Source organism: Mobula hypostoma, unplaced genomic scaffold (assembly GCF_963921235.1).
Source record: "Mobula hypostoma unplaced genomic scaffold, sMobHyp1.1 scaffold_36, whole genome shotgun sequence".
NCBI lineage: Eukaryota > Metazoa > Chordata > Chondrichthyes > Myliobatiformes > Myliobatidae > Mobula > Mobula hypostoma.
This window is the reverse complement of record NW_026948187.1, coordinates 1771567-1788874: the sequence shown is the minus strand read 5'-3', so window position 1 is coordinate 1788874 and position 17308 is coordinate 1771567. Positions and strand designations below refer to the sequence as shown.

At 45.6% G+C, this 17308-nt stretch overlaps 2 protein-coding genes across 3 annotated transcripts in view; one reads left to right on the top strand and one right to left on the bottom strand.

The window, feature by feature from the left end:
* LOC134341616 (zinc finger protein 239-like) overlaps nt 1-17308 on the bottom strand; it is a 618489-nt gene that overhangs the window by 227393 nt on the left and 373788 nt on the right. The gene's annotated exons all lie outside the window — the stretch shown is intronic.
* The window catches only part of LOC134341537 (cell surface glycoprotein 1-like), a 97984-nt gene that overhangs the window by 31161 nt on the left and 49515 nt on the right, over nt 1-17308 (top strand). The window contains exons 11-15 of the mRNA XM_063039404.1: nt 1282-1446; nt 9571-9651; nt 13134-13226; nt 14761-14853; nt 16053-16145. Of these exons, the coding sequence (XP_062895474.1) occupies nt 1282-1446; nt 9571-9651; nt 13134-13226; nt 14761-14853; nt 16053-16145 (525 nt within the window). The remainder of the gene's footprint in view (nt 1-1281; nt 1447-9570; nt 9652-13133; nt 13227-14760; nt 14854-16052; nt 16146-17308) is intronic.

Genomic DNA, 17308 nt, shown 5'->3' with positions numbered 1-17308 from the left:
CCCGGTGCAATTTCAGAGAAGGAGCAGCACCCAGGGAGTTGAATGTAATCCACAGCAGCCAGCAGTTCATGAGGTAATTAATAAGTCAATGTAATTTCTCAGTGAAACTGTAATGTCTATCAAGGTTCTCAGTCATCCAGGTCATTGCATTTCAAGCAGTTGAAAATTAAGGCAACTGGACTTGCTGTGTTGTCTGGAAGACATTTCACCACTCATCCGAGAGGCTTCTTCAATTCTGATCCATGGTGGGCAGTTTCCCGGCTTATAAACTCTGAGTTGTTTAAACATATAGCGATGACATGGGGGTTGTTAAGAGTCGTAGAGGTAATGAGGGGATCATTAGTCTTACCTTGGCGTGAATGGATGTGTGCTGGCGTAGACATGTTAGGACTGTATTGTGAGTAATAGGCGGTGTCGTACCCAACCTTCTCTGTTCAGGGATGGGTTTTCCAGTTTGACGAAGACGGCTTTAACCCATCTTTCAAATCACCCATCCTTCTGGCCTTGTTATCAAAGGAGTGTCCTTGTCCTTTATGTGTAGACATACAGCTGAGTCATTATTTGAGGTGTTAGCCCTCCTATGTTGGGCCAGCCACTTGTGAAGTGGTTGTTTTGTCTCACTGATATACAGATCGGTGCAGTTCTCATTGCTTGATACAATACTGTTCTGTCTGTGTTTGGGTGTAGGATCCCTGAGGTGGATGAGTTTCTGTCTGAGTATGTTTGTAGGTCTGAAAAGCACAGGGATTTGTTTTTTTTTCTTCTTCTAGACAACACAGCAAGTCCAGTTGCCTTGATTTACTACTGCTTGATAAAATTGCAATGTTTTCAGTTAAACATAGTCCTTAGCTTCTATGTTGCAATTATTTTAAAATTCATGTTTCTTTTCTAAGTCTATGTTATGTTTATATTTGAACATATCTGAAAATTATAAACAACTTACCGCCACTGCAATTGTTATCAGTTTTGTATATTTTCCAAGCTTGCAGATGTCCCTGATTCTCTTTGGAAATATTCAACAGTTTGCTTACAGTTTCATTGTGGACAAAGCACCAGGGGAGGGACTTGTGTTTCATGGGACAGGGACCCACAAGGTTTCATCAGCAAGAGTCCGTCCTCTGAGATGAGATGTGGCTGTGGGGAGGACAGCAGCTCTCACTGACCGAGCCTGGTCAGACAAAGTGGGTAGTGAAGAATGGATCTGCAGTGGGTCTGGTTGCACATTTCCTATTGCACTGTGGAGACAGGTATAGTACGGAATGTTCACAAATCCCATTCCAGGTCACCATCCCAGCGTGGGAGAGGGGGAGGTCAACAGGACTGTCTGCTTCAGCTGGGAGCAAAACAATTGCGATACGAAGCGGACAATCAAGATCAAAAACTGTGGTGCTTTCTTTGTTTACTGGCTGAAGCCGACACTCTGCTGTAAAAAAGTTTACTGTACAGGTACGTTACCGTTCTCCATTAACACATTGGGGGTGGGGTGGGGAGAGAGGTTATTTGGAAATTCTGAGACATCCCAAATGATCAAAGTACACAGTTTACTGAATATTGCAGTCTATCGCAAGATCAGTGGATCACCTCAGTCTTTTCCCCTGTACCCACACTCCAAGTCAATCTACCATGTCAGAATCTTATTCTCCTGGTCTGACATGTAACACCCTCTCCCACACCGAGACTGACATGAACCATCCACTGTCTGTGCCACACGACTGCTGAGCACCAATCTCGAGACAACCCCTCCTTCTCTCATAAACACCAAGCAGACTCCTCCATCTTTCTGAGGACCAGATTGCCCCGTCACCTTTCTTTCACTTCTCCTCTGGGTAAGATCGTTCACCTCCATACAGAGTGATGGCCCATCCTCCAACCCGCTGACTGTGCCAACATCTCTTCTTCCCCAACCAAACTCCAAGATGCAACATATCATGAGCAAGAGAAAATCTGCAAGTGCTGGAAATCCAAGCAATACACACAAAATGTTGGAGGAACAGCAGGCCAGGCAGTGTCTATGGGGGAAAAAAAAGTACAGTTGACATTCTGGGCCGAGACCCTTTGGCAGGACATATCTTTCCCTCTTTCCCCTTCCCAAGTGGGATAAATGATGTCTGGGATGTGAAAGGAATCCAGATGGTCACATGCAGCTTCTTCACAGATATCATCAGAAATTAGGATTGAAGCCTGGTTGCAAAGCATCTGAGCCAGCAGCTCTACCACAAGACCACAAGGTACAAGAGCAGAATTAGGCCATTCTGCCCACTGTGTCTGCTTTGCTAGTTAATTATTGTTTACTCATTTTCTCTCTCTACCCCATTCTCCTGCCTTCTCCCAGTAACCTTTAGCACCCTGACTAATCAAGAATCTATCAGTATCCACTTTAAATATACCCAATATCATCACTCCACCAGCATCTGTGGCAATGAATTCTCCAGATTCACACCATCTGAGTAAATAAATTTCTCCTCATCTCTGCTCTAAATGGATACCCCTGTATTTGGATGCTTGTCCTAGACTTGCCCAAAATAGGAAACATTCTCTCCACACCCACTTTATCTATACTTCCGATATTCTATAGGTTTTAGTCCACTAATTACCGGCAGACAGCAAGAAAAGGCCCTCCTTTGTTCCTGCTCTGCCTCCTTCCGGTCAGCCAATTTTCTACATATGCTAGTATCTTTCCTGTTGGACACTGATCCTGTTAAGTAGCCTCATGTGTGGCATCTTGTCAAAGGCCTTTTGAAAATCTAAATAAACATCCACTGACTCTCTTTTGTCTGATCTACCTGTTATTTCCTCAAAGAATTCCGAAAGATTTGTCAGACAACATTCCCTCTCAAGGAAACCATACTGACTTCTGCATATTTTATCGTGCCCCCAGATACCTCAAAACCTCATCCTTTATAATGGACTTGAACATCTTCCCACCACTGAAGTCAGGCTAACTGTCCTCTAATTTCATTTTTTTTTCTGTCTCTCTCCCCTCTGAAGGAGTGGAGTGACATTTGCAACTTTCTAGTCCTCCAGAATCATTCCAGCATCCAGTGATTGCTGAAAGATTACCACTAATACCTCCATAATCTGTTCAGCTACTTCTTTCAGAACTCTGAGGCGTTATCCACCTGGTCCAGGTGAATTAACCGCTTTCAGACTTCCCCTTAGTGACAGCAACTGCACTCACTTCTGCCCCCTCAAATTCAAGTTTCTGGCATGCTTGCAGTGTCTTTCACAGTGAAGACTGACACAAAATGCTTATTAAGTTCAACAACCATTTATTTGTCCCCCATTACTGCTTCCCCATCATAATTATCCAGTGGTCTAATAGTCACATTCACTTTTTTTCTTCTCTTTATAACGTTTTTTCTCTATCCTCACTTACATTATTGGTGACCTTACCTTCATATTTCATGTCTATGAAGGTTCTCAGTTATCTAAGTCAATTAACATCAAGCAGTAGTAAATCAAGGCAACTGGACTTGCTGTGTTGTCTGGAAGACATTTCGTCATTTATCGAAGAGGCTTCTTCAGTTCTGATCCATTGTGGGTAGATTTCCAGTTTATAAACTCCGTGAGTTGTTTAAAGGTACAGCAATCACACAAGGGTTGTTAAGAGTTGTAAAGGTAAGGAGAGGGTCATTAGTCTTATCTTTGCATGAATGGATACGTGAACTGCTGTGGAGACGCTGGGGTAGAGGTGGCAGGACCGCACTGTAAGTAGCTGATAGGTGGTGTCGTACCCCAGCCCCTCTTCAGGGATGGATTTTCCGGTTTGACGAAGATTGTTTCTTTAACACTTCTTTCAAACCACCTGTCTTCCCTGTCCTTGTTATCAAAGGAGTGCCCTTGTCCTTTAGGGTAGATATGCAGCTGAGTATATGAGAACTGCACAGATCTGTACATTTGAGAGACAGAGCAACCACTTCACAAACGGATGGTCCAATATAGGAGGACTAGCACCTCAAGTCAAGAATCAGCTGTATATCAACACCTAAAGGACAAGGGATACTCCGATGATAACAAGATAAGACTAATGTCCCTCTCATTACCTCTATGGCTTGTAATGACCCTTATGAGATTGCTATATCTTTAAGCAACTCAGAGTTTATAAGCCGGAAAATTACCCACAGTGGATCAGAACTGAAGAAGCATCTTGTATGAGTTGTCCTCTAGGCAACACAGCAAGTCCCATTCCCTTGATGTTATACTTTATCCCTTGATGTTATACTTCATGTTTCATATTTTTGTTCCTAATGGCTTTTTAAGTTGTCTTCTTTTGTTTTTGTTTTTAAAGCTTCTGTTGGATTCTGATTTTTTTTAAACCATTGTCCTTTTGGATGTCAGGAAAGAGGCACAAAACTTGTTGCTTCATGGTCATTTTATTAAATATTGATAGAACAAAGGAAGATTGAAAATGGACAGTCACCTGTTAGTAGCAGAAAAAGAGGCAAAAACAGACAATGTTGCTGTGTGGTCAGCTCTTTTTATCCCCATTCCATTCAATTCAAATATGCAGATAAAAGTCAACCAGTCAGATACTACTATTCAAATAACGCAGCAACGCAGAAACTTCCAGAAGAATCTGGAATTATACAAATGTAACCACCAGGGGTCACATTGAACAATAATGTTAACATTAACATACAATGGCTACTTTGATCTATGAAGGCTAATGTGCTAAAAGCTTTCTTTATGGCTTGATCTACCTATGAAGCCACTTTGAATGAGTGATGGACCTGTATTCCCAGGTCCCTTTGTTCTACCACAGTCCTTCGCGCCCCGGCATTCATTGTGTAAGTCCTACGCTGGTTGGTCTTACCGAAGTGCAACGCCTCTCACATCTTCATTCAGTTCCATCTGCCATTTTTCAGCCCAGTTTTCAGCTGATGCAGATCCCTTTGCAAGCCATGATAGCCTTCTTCGCTGTCCACTGCACCGTCAATCTTGGTGTCATCAGCAAACTTGCTGATCTGGTTAACCACTTTATCATCCAGATTGTTGATATTGATGATGAAGTACAATGGAATCAGCACCAATCCATGCGTCTCTACATTAGTGACAAGACTCCAGTCAGAGAGGCAACCATCTACTTCTAGCTTCTCCCACAAAGTCAATGTCTAATTCAAGTTCCTGCCACATCTTGAATGTTGATCAGCTGAGCATTCTTGACCAACCTCCCATGCTTTGTCAAATGCCTTGCTAAAGACCATGTAGGCAACATCCACTGCCCTGCCTTCATCACCTTTCCTGGTAACTTCCTCAAAAGCAATTTAAGATTGGTTAGACTAGATCTACCACCATGAAACCATGCTGACTGTCATTAATCAGACCATGTTTATCCAAATACTTATCTGTTAGAATCACTTCCAATAACTCTCCCACTAATGATATCGGGCTCCCTGGTTTATTTTTAGAGCCTTTCTAAAACAGTGTAACAACATTGGCTATCCTGCAATCTTCCAGCACCTCACCTGTCGTGAAGGATAATTTAAAGATCTCTGCTAGGGCCTGAGAAATTTTTGCATTTGCCATCCACAGGGGCTAAGAGAACACTTTGTCAGGCCCTGGGGATTTATCCACCCTAATTTTCCTCAGGACTGCAAATGCCTTCTCTTCTGTAATCATTGAGCAGAGGCCAATCCGAGTGATCAGAAGCTGGAGAGGACATAATTCACTCAGGTTCATTGATCGAGTATTAAAGGCTGTGACACTTGGCCGTATTTTAGAACTTGGAGCAGCAGCCAGATGGAGAAATTAAAACTTGAGAGGATGTAAATCATTCGGGCTCACTGATCAAGTATTAAGAGCAGTGACTCTTGGCATTTTTTCGGAGCTTTGAACAGCGACCAATCAAAGAGGTCAGAAGCTTGAGAGGATATAATTCACTCAGATTCGCTGATTGAGTATAAAAGGCAACAACACGGTGTTTTTTTCATGCTCTCCGCGACAGCCGATCAGTGTTCAGGAGTGATTAGCAAGAACAAATTAAAGTAAGGCAAGGGCAAGCAGAGCAGCCATCGTTGGAGTGGACAGAGTTAGAGTGGAGATTTTGAGGCTTTAACTCCTTGTGATTTCAAGAAAAAGTGGATGTGAGGAAACATTTCCAGTGTCCCTGACAACTACGAGAAATACACCCAGCTGCAGCTTCTAACAATCAGTGATGAGGAGTTTGAGCTGGAACTGGATGAACTCTGGATAACTTGGGAGGTTGAAGTGTGATAGATATATAGAGGTAGATACACTCAAGGTGCAGAACACAGGAAACTGGGTGAAAGTCAGGAAAGGGAAAGGGGTTAAGGAGCCAGTGCCGAGTACCCTTGTGACAAACCCCTCAAAAGCGTGTGTATCACTTTGGATATTGTTGGCGTGTGGATGGTGGATGACTGAGCACCCGAAATTCTCTGTAATCAAGCCTGCCACTGTGACTCAGAAGGGAACTGGAGAGAAGAGGTGAGGATGATAGGGGATTCATTAGCTAGGGGAACAGAAAGGAAGTTCTGTGGGCGAGAACAAGATTCCTGGATGGTATTTTGCCTCCCAGGTGCCAGAGTCCAGAACAACTCAGATCAGTGCTGAACATTCTTAAGTGGGAGGGTGATGAGATTCAGCATTGGGAGTTCAGGGAGTTAGATACTAAGTTGAAGGATAGGATCTCCAGGGTTGTAATCATGAGGCTAGAACTAGGACGATTATACAGTTCAATATTTGTCTAGGGGTTGGATTTTTGGACCATTAGGCTCTCTTCCAGGGACAGTGGGACAGGTTTGCACTTGAACTGCAGGGAAACTAATATCCGATCAGGAAGGTTTCTTAATGCTGCGTGTATGGTTTAATCTGGAGTTGCAGTGGGATGGGAACCAGAATGCCAGGACAGTTAGTGAAAGGATCTGGAGGCTGTTGTTGCTAAGATCTCAAAGTCAAGAATCTATAGGTTGAGTATGGTGCAAATCATGTCCTGAGCTGCATATATTGTAGGAAAGGTGGATGATCTCAGGGTATAGATTAACACCTGGTACTATTTCTTGGAGCAAGTCATTCCTTACGAACTTGAGGGGGGAAGATCATGCGTTACAAACCTGTTTGAATTTTTAAAGATGTAATAAAACACATTGATTAAGGTAAAGCAGTGGATGTAGTGTATATGGATTTGAGTAAGGCATTTGATAAGGATCCCCATGTGAGGCTCATTAAGAAAGTAATGAGACATGGAATCTAAGGATACCTTGCTTTGTGGATCCAGAACTGGCTTGCCCACAGAAGGCAGAGGGTGATTGTAGATGGGTCATATTCTGCATGGAGGTCTGTGACCAGTGGTGTGCCTCAGGGATCTGTTCTGGGACTCTTACTCTTCGTGATTTTTATCAATGACCTGGATGAGGGTGAGTAAATTTGCTGATGACACAAAGGTTGGAGGTGTTGTGGATAGTGTGGAGGGCTGTCAGAGGTTACAGCGGCACATTGATAGGATGCAAAACTGGGCTGAGAAGTGGCAGATGGAGTTCAACCCAGATAAGTGTGAAGTGGTTCATTTTGTGAGGTCAAATATGATGGCAGAGTATAGTATTAATGGTAAGACTCTTTGCAGTGTGGAGGATCAGAAGGATCTTGGGGTCCGAGTCCATAGGACACTCTTAACTCTGTGGTTAAGAATGCATACGGTGCATTTGTCTTCCATGGGATTGAGTTTCAGAGCTGAGAGGTAATGTTGCAGGTATATAGGACCCTGGTCAGACCCCACTTGGAGTAATTTGCTAAATTTTGGTTGCCTCCCAACAGGAAGGATGTGGAAACCATAGAAAAAGTGGAGAGGGGCTATATAAGAATGTTCCCTGGATTGGGGTGCATGCCTTATGAGAATAGGTTGAGGAAGGTAAACATAGGGATCTGTTCTGGGATGACTCCTCTTTGTGATTTTTATAAATGCCCTGGATGAAGAAGTAGAAGGGTGGGTTAGCCAGTTTGTTGATGACACAAGGGTTAGGGTTTTTTTTGTGTATAGTCTGGAGCGTAGTCAGAGGTTACACCGGGCATCAATAGGATGCAAAACTGGCCTGAGAAGTGACAGATGGAGTTCAACACAGGTCAGTGTGAAGCTGTTCATTTTGGTAGGTCCAATTTGAAGACAGAATATAATATTAATGGTAAGACTCTTGGTAGTGTGGGGGATCAGCAAGATCATGTATATAGGACACTCAAAGCTGCTGTGCAGGTTGACAGTGTTGTTACAAAGGTGTATGGTGTGTTGGCCTTCATCGTCCAAGGGATTGAGTTCAAGAGCCATGAGGTAATGTCACAGCTTTTCAAGACCTTGGTCAGACCCCACTTGGAGTACTGTGTTCAGTCCTGCTCAACTCATTACAGGAAGGATGTTGATACTATGGAGAGAGTGCAGACAAGACAGAAGGATGTTGCCTGGATTGGAGAGCATGCCTTACGCGAATAGGTTGAGTGAACTTGACCTTTTCTCCTTGGGTCGACGAAGGATGAGAGGTGACCTGACAAGAGGTGTATAAGGTGATGAGGGGCATTGATCATGTGGATAGCCAGAGGCTTTTTCCCCAGGTCTGAAATGTCTAATATGAGGGGGCATAGTTTTAAGGTGCTTGGAAGTAGGTACAAGGGAGATGTCAAAGGAAATTTTTTCACACAGAGAGAGGTGGGTGTGTGGAATGCACTGCTGGTGGCGGTGGTGGAAGCGAACACAATAGGGTCTTTTCAGAGACTCTTAGAGTTTAGTACCTGGAGCTTTGAAAAATAGAGGGCTATATGGTACGGAAATTCAAGGCAGTACCTAGAGTAGCTAACATGGTCGGCACAACATTGTGGGCCGAAGGGCCTGTAATGTGCTGTAGGTTTATATATTCTCTGATATTGCAGACATCAGTCAGACTTGGTTACAGGAAGGGCAGGAATTTCAGCCAATATGAAACATTCCAAATAATTCAAAGGATATCAGTTGATTTCAAAAAATACAAACTACAAAGAAAATAGCAAGTAAACAGTCTAATCGAACACTTCCCAATCCACCAATATCTCAGTAAGTTTTATTATATTCTCCCTACAGAGTACAACAGATTCTTTAGGATAAATCTTTTCTGTGCCTTCAAAATGTGTCCCAGAAACTCCAGCAGCTGTTTTTTTGCCTTCATCCCAGCTCTTGTCTGCTTAATCTCTCAATCTTTCCATGTGTTGGGATTAATGCTGTCCATCCTCAGGGTATGGCGGTGATGTGGAGGTATGTGAAAATTATGAAGTGAGAATGGGGAGTGCCTTGTCGTGACGCAGGGAGTGAGCAATGCTTAGAGAATGAGGACACATTGTTATTGAAGAGCATATCAGTCTGGTGTCAATCATTGTTGACAGATGGCCTTCAAACTGAAATGTTGATTCATTTCAACTTCCCACAGATGAATTCTGACTGACTCAGCATTCCTGTGTTTTCTGCTTCAGTTTTAGATCTCCAGCACCTGCAGTCCTGTTTTTATTGTTGGTTGTTCTCTTCAGTTTAATTTCATCCCAACGGGGTGGTCACTTGTCTGTTCCTCTGTTCCCACCATGTACCCCTGTTCTTCACAGATCCAGCATCTGAACCACCTTCGCAACCCGAGGGGACAACTTCTGAGCTAAGTGATGATTTGTCCACGATCACAGACCCAGGTACAAGCTCAGGTATCAGTTGTGGGAATGTGTTTTAAATGGACTCCTCTCTGAAATGATCATCCATCAGATTCAACCACAACCAAGGAGAGTGTGGGATAGACTGAGGGGAGAATAGTGATAGAGGGACCGAAGGAGAGGGGTAATGGAGGGACTGAGTAGAGCAGGGTGTGGGAGGAACTTAATGATGTGGGATAGACTGAGGGGAGAATAGTGATAGAGTGACCGAGGGAGAGGGGTAATGGAGGGACTGAGTAGAGCAGGGTGTGGGAGGGCCATAATGGTATGGGATAGACTGAGTGGAGAATAGTGATAGTGACCGAGGGAGAGGGGTAATGGAGGGACTGAGTAGAGCAGGGTGTGAGAGGACACTAATGGTATGGGATAGACTGAGGGGAGAATAGTGATAGAGTGACTGAGGGAGGGGGTAATGGAGGGACTGAGTAGAGCAGGGTGTGGGAGGATCGTAATGGTGTGGGATAGACTGAGTGGAGAATAGTGATAGAGTGACCGAGGGAGAGGGGTAATGGAGGGACTGAATAGAGCAGGGTGTGAGAGGACACTAATGGTATGGGATAGACTGAGGGGAGAATAGTGATAGAGTGACTGAGGGAGGGGGTAATGGAGGGACTGAGTAGAGCAGGGTGTGGGAGGACACTAATGGTATGGGATAGACTGTGGCGAATAGTGATAGAGTGACCGAGGGAGAGGGGTAATGGAGGGACTGAGTAGAGCAGGGTGTGAGAGGACACTAATGGTATGGGATAGACTGAGTGGAGAATAGTGATAGAGTGACCGAGGGAGAGGGGTAATGGAGGGACTGAGTAGAGCAGGGTGTGAGAGGACACTAATGGTATGGGATAGACTGAGGAGAGAATAGTGATAGAGTGACTGAGGGAGAGGGGTAATGGAGGGACTGAGTAGAGCAGGGTGTGGGAGGACACTAATGGTATGGGATAGACTGTGGGAGAATAGTGATAGAGTGACCGAGGGAGAGGGGTAATGGAGGGACTGAGTAGAGCAGGGTGTGAGAGGACACTAATGGTATGGGATAGACTGAGTGGAGAATAGTGATAGAGTGACCGAGGGAGAGGGGTAATGGAGGGACTGAGTAGAGCAGGGTGTGAGAGGACACTAATGGTATGGGATAGACTGAGTGGAGAATAGTGATAGAGTGACTGAGGGAGAGGGGTAATGGAGGGACTGAGTAGAGCAGGGTGTGAGAGGACACTAATGGTATGGGATAGACTGAGGGGAGAATAGTGATAGAGTGACTGAGGGAGGGGGTAATGGAGGGACTGAGTAGAGCACGGTGTGGGAGGAGACTAATGGTATGGGATAGACTGAGGGGAAGGGTGAATTGAATTAACTTTATTTTTTTATTGCTTACATCCTTCACATACATGAGGAGTAAAAATCTTTGCGTTATTTGTCTGTCTGAATGTAGAATGGACAATTTATAGTAATTTATAATAAATAGTATGTACAACGGACATACAATTGTGTCAGGATGAATTAATTAGTCGAAATGGCCTGGTGGAAGAAGCTGTCATGGAGCCTGTCGGTCCTGGCTTTAATGTTGCGCTAACATTTACCAGATGGTAGCAGCTGGAACAGTTTGTTGTTGGGGTGACTCGCGTCCCCAATGACCCTTTGGCCCATTTTTACACACCTGTCACTGTACATGCTCTGAGTAGTGGGGAGTTCACATCTACAGATGTGCTGGGCTGTCCACGCCACTCTCTGCAGACTCCTGCGATTGAGGGAAGTATGGTTCCCATACCAGGCAGTGATACAGATAGGATGTTCTGAATTGTGTCCCTGCAGAAAGTTCTGAAGATTTGTGGACATGCCAAACTTCTTCAACCGTCTGAGGTGAAAAAAGGTGGTGTTGTGCTCTTTTTACTGCACAGCTCGTATGCACGGACCATGTGATGTCCGTGGTTATGCGTACACTGAGGAATTTGAAGTTGTTCATCTTTTCAACCCCAGATCCATTGATGTCAACAGGAGCGAGCCTGTCTCCATTCCTCCTGTAGTCCGCAAACAGCTCCTTTGTTTTTGTTACATTGAGGGAGGAGTTTGTTTTCTTGACACCACTGTGTCAGGGTGATAACTTCTTCTCTGTAGGCTGCCTCGTTATGATTTGAAATGTTGTATTCCCTTGTTTCCTGCTGGTAGGAAATTCTGCCTCTCAGTTCGCTCAGCTTGTTTTCCAGGGACTGCATGTCAGCCAGCAGTATGCTACAGAGCAGCGGCTGATAAGCACGCCGTCTCAGCCTCACCAGGGTGTTGCTGCTTCTCTCTGTCCTCCAGCGCCGCTTCCGAGGTGGCGGTGGTGTAATTAATGAGCCTTCCGTGGATCGTGTAAGCAAGGGTTCCCAGTGTAGAACAGGCAGCACATTGTGGGTAAATGCCATCCTCCCGATGTTCAGAAGAGTTAGTCAGTCATATTTGATGTGACTATCAATTTCTTGAGCAAGAAATGCAAAGGAAACTGCAGAAATTATCAGCACAATGTAATGTTGGTAAGGAGTGTGCAACATGCCTGCCGTACGCAGCGCCATCTTGTAATTCCTGGGTGAGTGTTGAGGGAATGAGTAAGGGGAGAGTAAGATACCGAAGGAAGACATGTGATTGAGGGATTGTAGGGGTGATAGAGAAACTGATGGGAGAGGAGTGATGGAGCAACAAAAAGAGTGAGATAGGCAACAGGGCTGCTGAGGACCGGAGTGTGGGAAGGCCAGGAAGGTGTGGGAGTGATGAAGGTGTGAGTGGTGAGGAAGCAAGTAAAAGTATGTTGCACGTCAGGTCTGACCACTGGGAATGGAGACAAATACGTAGGTTTCCCATGAGCATGGGGGTGGCGAGTACGACTGGGCCTGGTACGTGGGTGAATGGGATGAACAGAAGGTCATGCGTTGAGATCAACTGGAAGTGAAATGAATGTACAGATGCTCTGATTAATTGAGTGACTGCAGTAGACAGGGTCATATCTAAGTATCCCTGAATGTTGCACCCTCGAGGATTGTTCTGGAGTGACTGGCGAACAGGCGAGGAGTATCTCAGAGTGGGAATGGAGGGAATTGTCAAAGAGTGTTCCAGCCATCTTTTGGAACGATGGAGCTGATTTGGACAGGATGACTTAAGTCAGTTGAGTAGGATGTGGAATATAGTGATTGGTGTTTGTGAAAGGGTGTGATCGGAATGTTGGAAGTGTTTTTCCTTTAGTCTTATCCAGTCACAAGATCGTTCAATAATTTCTCTCCTACACTCACCATGTGGGCCTGTTTTAAGACAGATTTAGGTTATCTTGGAAAGCTAACAAATGTCACTCCACTCTTCAAGAAGGTAGAGAAGTAGAAGGAAGGAAATTATAGGGCAGTTATTCTGACTTCAGTTTTTGGAAAGATGTTGGATGCCCAAATGGGTGATTAAATGTCTGTTCCTCTGTACCCACCGTGTACCCCTGTTTATTACAGATCCAATATGTATACCAACTCCACAACCCAAGGGGACAAGTACTGAGCCAAGCAATGATTTGCCTACAATCACGGACTCAGATTCAAGATCAGGTATCAGTTCTGGGGACATGTTTTACACAGACTCCTCTCTGAAATTATCATCGAAGTTATTCAACCAGAATTAAATGACTGAATCAGGTGACATGGGTGACGGAATGACCAAGGGAGATGGGTGACGGATAGACCGAGGGAGATGGGTGTCGGAATGACCGAGGGAGACGGGTGATGGAGAGACCGAGGAGGATGGGTGACGGAATGGCTGAGGGAGATGGGTGACGGAGAGACCGAGGGGGATGGGTGACGGAGAGACCGAGGGGGATGGGTGACGGAGAGACCGAGGGGGATGGGTGACGGAGTGGCTGAGTGAGATGGGTGATGGAATGGCTGAGTGAGATGGGTGATGGAGTGGCCAATGGATATGGGTGACGGAATGGCCGAGGGAGATGGGTGATGGAGAGAACGAGGAGGGGATGAGTGACAGAATGACTGATGGAGATGGGTGATGGAGTGGCCGAGGGAGATGGGTAACAGAACGGCCGAGTGAGATGGATGACGGAGGGATATGGAAGCACAGAAGAGTGTTACATAATGGGTCTGACCAATTGGAACAGCCACATATATCTAGGTATTCCGAGCTGTGGGATGGTGGAGGCCTCTCGGTCTGGTACGTGGGTGAGCCGGATGACCAGAAGTTTGGTCATTCAAGTTAACATGAAGTGAAATGAATGTAAAGATGCAGGGGATTATTTTGTTACCAAAGCACAGAGGGTCAGATATGACTGTCACTGGGTGTTGTATCCTCAAGAATTTTTCTGAGTGATGGATATACTGTCAAGATTGACTCAGGGTGGGTATGGAGGGAAATGTCAAAGAGGGTTCTAACCATCAGTTTGAAAGATGGAGGTGATTTGTTTCCTATGACTTCGGACAGCTGAGTGGACCTCTCATTGGAGGAGCATGGGGAATACAGCGAATGGTGGTTGGGTGAGTGCTGTATAACTTTACACTGCGGCTGTGATGGGCATTTGCTTGTACCATGGAAGGTTGGTTTTGATGTTTCCTGTAGTTTCTCCTATCACAAGCGAGCTCAATGCTTCCTCTCCCCACACTCACCATGTATTCCTAAACAGACTCAGGGTCTCTGGGGAACAGTAGGGTACACAGCATACACAGAGCAGGTCTTTGCTGAAAATCCTATAACCATTTGTCAGTGGCAGGTTTTGTAGAAAATTAGCCTCCTGCAAGTCTCTATGGTGAATACCTCTGTTAGCATAACTGGGGAGAAGTTTATTGGGAAGCTGAAAGGTCTGAAAGTAGATAAAACATCTGGACGAGATGGTGTACCCCTAGTGTTCCAGAAGAGGTGGTGAAGAGATTGTGGAGGCATTTGGCATTTGGAATCATTGGATTCTGGAATGGTTCTGGAAGACTGGAACATTTTAAATGTCACTCCACTTTTCAAGAAGGTAGAGAGGTTGAAGAAAGGAAACTGCAGGTCAGTTATTCTGATGTCAGTGGTAGGGAAGATGTTGGTGTCCCCAGTTTCTGTTCCTCTGTTCCCCCAATGTACCCCTGTTTATTTCAGATCCAGCGTCTGTACCAACTCCACAAACTGAGGGGACAACACCTGAGCCAAGCGATGATTTGTCCACAATCACAAACCCAGACACAAGCTCAGGTATCAGTTGTGGGGATGTGTTTTACAAAGAATCCTTTCTGACATTATCATCAAATGCATTCAACTAGAGTCCAGCGACTGAATGAGGGGAGATGGGTGACAGACGGAGCGAGGCAGTTGGGTGTGCGATGACCAAAAACATGTGAAAGAGACCCAGAGTAGAGTATTAAGGGAGTAAATAAAAGACTACTGCATGGCGGGTCTGACCAATGGGAATTGACGCAAATATGTAGGTTTGCAATGAGCAGTGGGGGTGGGGGAGGCCAATGGGCCTGGTACGTGGGTGAACGGGAGGAACAGAAGGTCGTGCGTTCAGCTAAACATGAAGTGAAATGAATGTAGAGATGCTGCCAATAATTGAGTGAATGTAGCACAGAGTCAAATCTGAGTATCCCTGGATGTGCATCCTCGGAAATTGTTGTGGGGTGACTGATGTGGAGGCAAAGGGTGACTCAGAGTGGGAATGGAGAAATTGTCATCTGTTGGAAATCTGGAAGTGCTTTGTTTGGGATGTCTTCGGACAGCTGAGCAGACATTGGGGAAGCATGTGGAATACAATGACTGGCGGTTGGATGAGTTGTGTATAAATTTACACGGTGACAGTGATTGGGCATTTGCTAGTACCATGTAAGGTATGTTTTGGTCATTCCTGTAGTCTCTCGTTTCACAGACAAACTCAATACTTGCTCTCCGATACTCACCATGTATCCCTGATTTAAAGCAGATTCAGTGTCTCTTGGGAACAAAAGGGGCAGAGCAGGACTTTGTCATCAACGACATAACCATCTACAAGAGCATTTGTCAGTGGTTGCTGTTGTAGAAATCGATCCTCCCACAAGTCTCTCTGGTGAAGCCTTGACTGGACTGTGTTACCAGAACTAGAGAGCAACTTCTTGGGAAACTGCAAGGTCTGAATGTAGATAAGTCATCTGAACGAGATGGTGTAGCCCCCAGTGTTCTGGAAGAAGAGGCTGAAGAGATTATGGAAGTGATCTTTCAAGGGTCAATAGGTTCTGGTATGTTTCCGGAAGACTGGAAAATTACAAATATCACTACAGTCCTCAGGAAAGGAGGGAGGTAGAAGGAAGGAAGCTGTAGGCTGTTATTCTGACCTGAATGGTTGGGAAGATGTTGGAGTCCCAACTGAGTAATCAGTTGTCTCTTCCTCTCTTCCCACCATGTACCTCTGTTAATTACAGATGCAGTATCTGAACCAACTCCACAAACCAAGGGGATAACACCGGAGACAAGTGATGATTTGTCCACGTTCATGGAACCAGACACAAGTTCAGGTATCAGCATGGGGATGTGTTTTACACCGACTCTTCTCTGAAATTATTATCAAAGGGATTCAACCAGAGTCAAGGAACTGACTGACAGGCAATGGGTGATGGAGTGACCAAGGAAAATTGCTGATGAAGTGGCTTAGGGAGATGTATGTCAGACTGACTGAGGGAGAGGTGTGAGGCAGTGGCCAAGGGAGAAGGGTGAGGGAGTGGCTGAGGTTGATTGGTGAGGGGGTGCCCAAGGGAGATGGGCAATGGATTGCCTGAGCGAGAAGAGAGAGGGTGTGGCCGTGGGAGATGGGTGAGGAAGTGGCCATGGGAGATGGGTGAGGGTGTGGCCGTGGGAGATGGGTGAAGGTGTGGCCATGGGAGATGGGTGAGGGTGTGGCCGTGGGAGATGGGTGAGGGTGTGGCCATGGGAGATGGATGAGGAAGTGGCCATGGGAGATGGGTGAGGGTGTGACCATGGGAGATAGGTGAGGGTGTGGCCATGGGAGATGGGTGAGGAAGTGGCCGTGGGAGATGGGTGAGGAAGTGACCATGGGAGATGGGTGAGGGTGTGACCGTGGGAGATGGGTGAGGAAGTAGCCGTGGGAGATGGGTGAGGAAGTGGCCGTGGGAGATGGGTGAGGAAGTGGCCATGGGAGATGGGTGAGGGTGTGACCATGGGAGATGGGTGAGGAAGTGGTCATGGGGGATGGGTGAAAAAGTGGCTGTGGGCGATGGGTGACAGACGCACTGAGGACAGAGGGGTGTGCAATACCAAAAGGGTGTGGAAGCAAGCAACGGGAACGTGTTGAGGGAGGAAGTAAGAGTGTTGTGTTGCTGTCTGGCCAATTGGAATTGACAAAAATTGCTAGGTGTTCCAAGCAGTAGTGGTGGTAGAGGCCATTGGGCCTGATACGTGGATGAGTGAGATGAATAGAAAGTCGTTCATTCAGATAAACATGAAGAGAAATGAATGTGGAGATGTTGGGGATTATTGAGTGACCATAGTGTACAGGGTCAGATATGAGTATCTATGGATTTTGCATCTTTGAGAATTGTTCTGGGTGATGGACGTACAGGCGAGGAGTGACTCAGAGTGTGTATGGAGGGAATTGTCCAAGAGAGTTCCAGCCATCACTTGGAAAGATGGAGATGATTTGTTTGGGACAACTTAGGAGAGC